General features: G+C 33.6%; 1 protein-coding gene across 1 annotated transcript in view; it reads right to left on the reverse strand.

Annotated features, from left to right (window-relative positions):
* Positions 1–974: 974 nt before the first annotated feature.
* LOC135211829 (ionotropic receptor 21a-like) overlaps positions 975–6,615 on the reverse strand; it is a 6,062-nt gene continuing 421 nt past the window's right edge. The window contains exons 2-7 of the mRNA XM_064245039.1: positions 6,326–6,483; positions 5,559–5,710; positions 4,723–5,032; positions 2,889–3,044; positions 1,961–2,104; positions 975–1,157 (exon numbers count right to left, since the gene is read on the reverse strand). Coding sequence (XP_064101109.1) covers positions 975–1,157; positions 1,961–2,104; positions 2,889–3,044; positions 4,723–5,032; positions 5,559–5,710; positions 6,326–6,483 — 1,103 coding nt within the window. The remainder of the gene's footprint in view (positions 1,158–1,960; positions 2,105–2,888; positions 3,045–4,722; positions 5,033–5,558; positions 5,711–6,325; positions 6,484–6,615) is intronic.

Genomic DNA, 6,615 nt, shown 5'->3' on the forward strand with positions numbered 1-6,615 from the left:
GAATGTGGAATGGCCACCCGTATTGATTCCTTCCCCGCGGGCGACCATCTGCCTAAGAATGCAATCAATAATCACGACGCATTTCGAGCGTTGATTGACAGCTCCCGAAAGGTCACCACGGGGTTTTTGCGCGCCGTGGCGAGAATTGTAGTATTATTCTCGAGAGAGAAGATGCTTCAGAAGAATATGTGCGTCTTGTATTTATGTTTCTATATATATATATATATATATATATATATATATATATATATATATATATATATATATATATATATATATATATATATATATATATATATATATATATATATATATATATATATATATTATATTTTTTTTCTCTCCGTTGGAAGGGTATACGTGTGATTTGTTTTTTTGGATGCTTAGTGTATATATATTAAAATCACCAACACAATGCAAGGACAAAAAACGAACGGAAAATATAAAAAGAAATAGCTAATAAAATCTTGTCAAATGCAAAAGTAAAATAAAAAAACTATAATAAATAAAATTGAGAAATGGCCAATAAAATCTATTAAGATGCAAATATAAAAAAAACATAATAAATAAAATTAAGAAATTGCCAATAAAATCTCTTAAAATGCAAAAATAAAAAAAACTATAATAAACAAAATTAAGAGACAGCAAATAAAGTCTCATAAGATAAAAAAAACTATGATAAATAAAAAGAAGGAATATCGAATAGAATTATCTTAAAATGCAAAAAAAAAAAAAAAAAAATTAAAATGTAGAAATAGCCAAAAAGAATTATGATAAAATTAATAAATACCGAATAAAACCTCTTAAAATAAAATAAAAAACTATAATAAACAAAATGAAGGAAAAGCGAAAAAATAAAAATAAAAAGTTATGATAAATAAAATGTAGAAATAGCAAATAAAACCTGTTAATTTGAAAAACAAAAACAAAAAAACCATAATAAATGAAAAGAAGAAACATCGGATGAAAATCTCTCAAAACCGCAACTCCAGAAGAAAGAAAATCAATGCGATCAAGTATCCGAAGCCGAGGATGGCGAAGAGTCCCTGCATGTGATCTATGCTCAGGGGGATGACGCCCGTGGCATGCTCCCCCTCTTCCTCGTGGGCGTCGGTGCCATCTTGAGTGACCCCCAGGGCGCGGCTCTCCCTCTTGAACTGCGAATGAAAGGTGGAAGATTATTATAACCTTTTATTGTAGTGGGTCAGTTGTTATGGTATATAATATAGTAGTGGGAACTTTATTTGTAAGGGAAGCTATGCTGGATTGCGTTAATGATCTCAGATGGCATTTGGTTTGTGTGTATAACAGCATTTTGGGATTAAGGATATACCTGTACAGTATATAAGGATATACCTGCGCAATATGTAAGGATATACCTGTAAAATATATAAGTTTATATAGGTGTGAACTAGTATGTATTTGTTTATAATGAGAACAATAAATCAATAAACAAATCTTGTATCGGTTTATTCATACTGATATTCGCAAACATGGAGATGTAGTATGTCATTGTTGTAGATACACTTTCACACCAAACCAGTCACTTCTTTCTAGTCCACTTTTTATACTAAACCAATCACTCTGGCACCCATTTTTACACAGTATCGCAGTCATTCCTTCATTTTTTTTCACCAAACCAGTACTTTCTTCTCTAATACTACACCAAACTATCCACTCTTGCATCCAAACCAGTCGCTCTTGAACCCATTTTTTACACCAAACAATCATTCTCGCTCGTACCTATACACTTGACCAGTCAATCTCGCGTCCGTTACATTTGCAACTTACTGCAAAAACTTTATTTGAACAACAAATATTCTCATAACCAACCAAACAGCAGCGTCTACTGTACATGTATCTGACAGAATGTGCTTTGAAATTACCACTTGATACACAGGCTGTTTTTTTAAAACCACCCGATACACACGCTTTACAAAATAAAAACATTTCTTCCCACCTTCTGGAATCTTCTGAGAGACTCCAGGAACCACCTCCTGACCAGCCCTGTCTCCACGATCCTTTCCAGAACCCGATCAAACTTCGCCTTGAGCGGTGAATTAGTCTGGTAAGCGAGACCGATGCTGACAGGGGCAAAACATTCCTGCAATATTGATCGCCGATATTGACTCTGAGGCGGACTGGTTATCGTTGTCCGGGGATCATTAATTATTATTGACGGATTGTTGTTTTGTCTGTAATCCAAGTGAAACGGAAGCGTCTGATATTTATTTTGATAATTAGGATATCGTTGCAATTGAGAAAAGGTTGTGTATATTATCTTTTCTTGAGAACTGAGTGTAACATACTTGAAAGTTTTATTCAACAGCTACTTAATTAAAGGAGACGTTTACTTTGTGAATGAATTTCTTGAAATATTATATATATATGAATATATATATATATATATATATATATATATATATATATATATATATATATATATATATATATATGTGTGTGTGTGTGTGTGTGTGTGTGTGTGTGTGTATGTGTGTGACACGGATGCGACCAGTAGACCTCAGTAATAATAATAATAATAATGATAATAAATGATAACATAATAATAATAATAATATTATTATTATTTTTATTATTATTATTATTATTATTTTATTATTATCATCATTATTATTGGAAAGTAAATCCACAGTAGTATGCCTGCTTGATTTTGCTGGCTATATTGTAAAGAACAAATCAAACAGGCATACTACTGTGGATTTACCTTCCCATTTTATTAACTCACGTGATTATGAGTTTTCTTTGTATTATTATTATTATTATTATTATTATTATTATTATTATTATTATTTATTATTATTATTATTATTATTATTATACCAGAACCATTCCCAAAGAAACATATAAGCGCACAATCACCCCTTCACCTTGATAATCCTAGCCCTGGGGCGCCCTTGGGGTGTAGCTAGTTTATCCCTCGTGAATTCCAAGTATCGACGCCCATTGATCATGACGCCCCTCCCCGCCAGCACCTCCGACTTGATCTCCGGGAAGGTGGAGACCTGCAACCTTTCCGATAAGCCCTGTGGGATGTGGTAGAAAGATGGCTTGAATAGAGTTTCTTATTGTTTTGTCGCTACAATTAATCATCAGTGTTATGTATTTATCAATTTATCTTATTAAATGACTTTGTTATTTACTTACTTATCTATTTACTTATTTACTCAACTATTAGGCATTTCATCTCATTACTTAGTCGTTACTGGATTGGTAAAACTGGTCGGCCAGTGACTTATGGCTGTGTATTCATCAGTGCAAACGTAGTAAATTATATATAAAAATATCTAAATTATTAAATGATTCAAAAAATCGAAATATAATACAGTAAAGTAATATATATATCATATATATATATATATATATATATATATATATATATCTATATATATATAATATATATATATATATGTATCTATATATATATATATATATATATATCTATATATATATATATATCTATCTATTTATATATAGATACATATATATATATATTATATATATATATATATATATATATATATATATATATATATTTATATGATATATACACACACCGGTGATTTTCCACTGTTCTTCATTTCTTATACAAATATCCATCGAGGGGGGAATAAGGGTTTATAATACTTTGCTATAAAACGAAAAACTTTAAAAATCAGAGCCCTCTGTTAGGCAATGGTCACTCGTATTGATCTAGTGAGCACCATCTTACCAGCTCCACGAGACGTTCTTAATTTTTGTCTGTTCTCGAGTGCACGATTGCTATCCCAACGTGGAATTCCGTTTGACCAAAATTATCGTATCTTTTCCTTTGACGATGGATAATGGCTACCGTTACCGTCTGGAGAATGGTCATCATCTCATAGTTCACTATTTACGTCTTATTCATTTGTTCCTAGCCTTCATGAAGAGTTTTCAGTTTTCATTCGCTCTTTGAGATATTATTGCATATATGGTCTTCCGACAGAGTGATTAGCTACTGATTTTGAGGCTGGATTGGTGATCTCTGTTGTACAGAGGCTATCATTTTTTTTTTCTCATGGTTAAATGTCTAATCTTCAATATAGGGTTAAGATGACATTCTTTCTTTGAGATATCATTCCGATGGAGTGATTAGCTGCTGATTTTGAGGCTGGATTGGTGATCTCTGTTGTACAGAGGCTATCATTTTTTTTCTCATGGTTAAATGCCTAATCTTGAATATAGGGTTAAGATGACCCCTTACCTTGAAAAAGAGAATTGACGGTTTTCCTTCGATCTTATTTTGTTGTTATTGTATAGTGTGGGCTTCAGCTACAGTGATCAGTAACAGATCAGTATCTTATCACATAGCGCAGCTTTGATGCAGGAATGATGATGATCTCTATTGAAAAGAATGAAATCGTTTATTTCATTCAGTCATTAGTTACTCTCTATCTTAAAAGTATGGCTAAGTCGTTTGCCATATCCTGATACCTACGAAATACTTATGCTGCTTGTACCTGTGAAATACTTGCTATGTGTGTCCCTATAAAATGCATATTACGTCTACACCTATGAAACACTTAATATGTTGATACCTATGAAATACACTGATCACCCGAATTCAATTCAGTCATGGCGTGTATATACGTCGCTCTCACCGTATGTTTACACTTATAGAATAAATACTGAATGTCTGAGAAACCGCGGTGAATGTGGACTGGACTTCTAAAACCCTCTCACCTTATGATACTTATTCCCGGAATTCGCCAGCACGGACTTCAGGAAGGGACTCAAGGCGAAGACGTTCAACCTCGTCTCGTAAAGTCCCTTGAAGCTCTCCACCCCGGGGGGTTGAACGGTGACCGTCAAGAAAGCCGTGAGGTTGGAACTGTAAACGCTGGTGAGGATGAAGGTGTAGTGCCAGAGGAAGACCACGTACATGAGGTTGCAGTCTCGCAGGGGCGTGAGGATCAGCGCCTGACGCATGTGGAGGGCATAGGCGTATAGGTACGAGTACCCGAAGGAGTAGAAGTCGTGGTGTTCTGTCCCGCTACCGAAGAAGGTGGGTATTGACTGGGTAACGTTTTGTTTATAAGAAGTATATATACCCTCTTATCTTAAGAGGCTAATGAGGGTAAGAGCGTTGTACATATATATGTTTAATATCTGTTAATTCATATATCTATATCTATATCTATATATGAGTCTCATCACATCACCGCCATTCATATATACGCATTAAGCTACAGATGTCCTTTAATATCTAATTCGTTCTACCTCGGAATTAATATATTTTCATCTATGTTAAATGAAGGGGATTTTCTTTTAAACTTTTTTCTAGTTGATAAAAATTTCGTCGGCTCATGGGCGCGAACCACGGAACCAAGAACTCAGGACGTACAGCGAAGTGCTTTAAACCACACGGCTCTCGCGAGAGGTATTAGTTAACGCCGCCTCTCACAGGCAAATCCCTGTCGCGCTCAGGTACTCGTTCTTTTGGAGTCGGCATCAACCCACTATACAAACACACACGCACACACACACAGTATCATTTGTATGGCAGGACTAAGACTCACCTTTTTTTACTCAGAACTGCAAACAGGTACAGTAGGGGTCCAGACACGACCATTCCAACGAAGACAGCAATCCAGGACTCCCACTTGAAGGGCAGGAACAAAGCCATCCACTTCGGGAGAGGAGGTTCTACTCTCGCCAGCAGGCAGATCTCCTGCAGGTAAGTATAGTGTGTGTGTATATATATATATATGATCTATATAGTATATATTATATATATATACATATATAATATATATATTATATTATATTTATATATATATATATATTATAAATTTATATATTATATATTATATATATATTAAATTATTATTATCTTTATAATTCGTATTGAAGTCGATGGTATGATTCGAAGATGCTGTCTTCTTATTTAGACTTGGAAGCAATCTATACTTATTCTCTCTCTCTCTTTTCAGGCACGTTTCTCAGGAATGGGGAATAAGTATCCACCTTTCTTTCCATTCAATTTATTATTATTATTATATATATATATATATATATATATATATATATATATATATATATATATATATATATATATATATATATCTATCTATATATATATAGATATATATCATATATATAGTAGTATATATATATATATATATAGTATATATATACATATATATATATATATATATATATATATATTTGTATATATATATACATCTAATAAAAGTAGCCCATAAAAACCCCAAAATATAGAAAGTAAGTACTATATTTCACAGACTGCTGTCTCCCTCTCCAGGTAGGTAATACTTCGACTTACGTCACTGGAATAAGGAGCACTAAACTCTATGAATTCATGACGACCACTCGATATTGAGATCATGATGTTCCCCGTGCCCAGGTCAGCCTTTCCACTCCCTATGAGACCCACGAGCCCATTGAAGGTCCCGTCGGGTAGTCTGTTACCCCACATCTCACCTGTTATTCAGAAGGGGGTAGGTTGATTTGGCAGGCAACTTATTAATTTCCGTATGGTAAATAACTTTTGGAATATGTGATTTCGAATTGAATGTTAGAGCATAATTGTTTTATCTCTCAAATATTTACGTG

This window comes from Macrobrachium nipponense, chromosome 40 (assembly GCF_015104395.2).
Source record: "Macrobrachium nipponense isolate FS-2020 chromosome 40, ASM1510439v2, whole genome shotgun sequence".
Classification (NCBI taxonomy): domain Eukaryota; kingdom Metazoa; phylum Arthropoda; class Malacostraca; order Decapoda; family Palaemonidae; genus Macrobrachium; species Macrobrachium nipponense.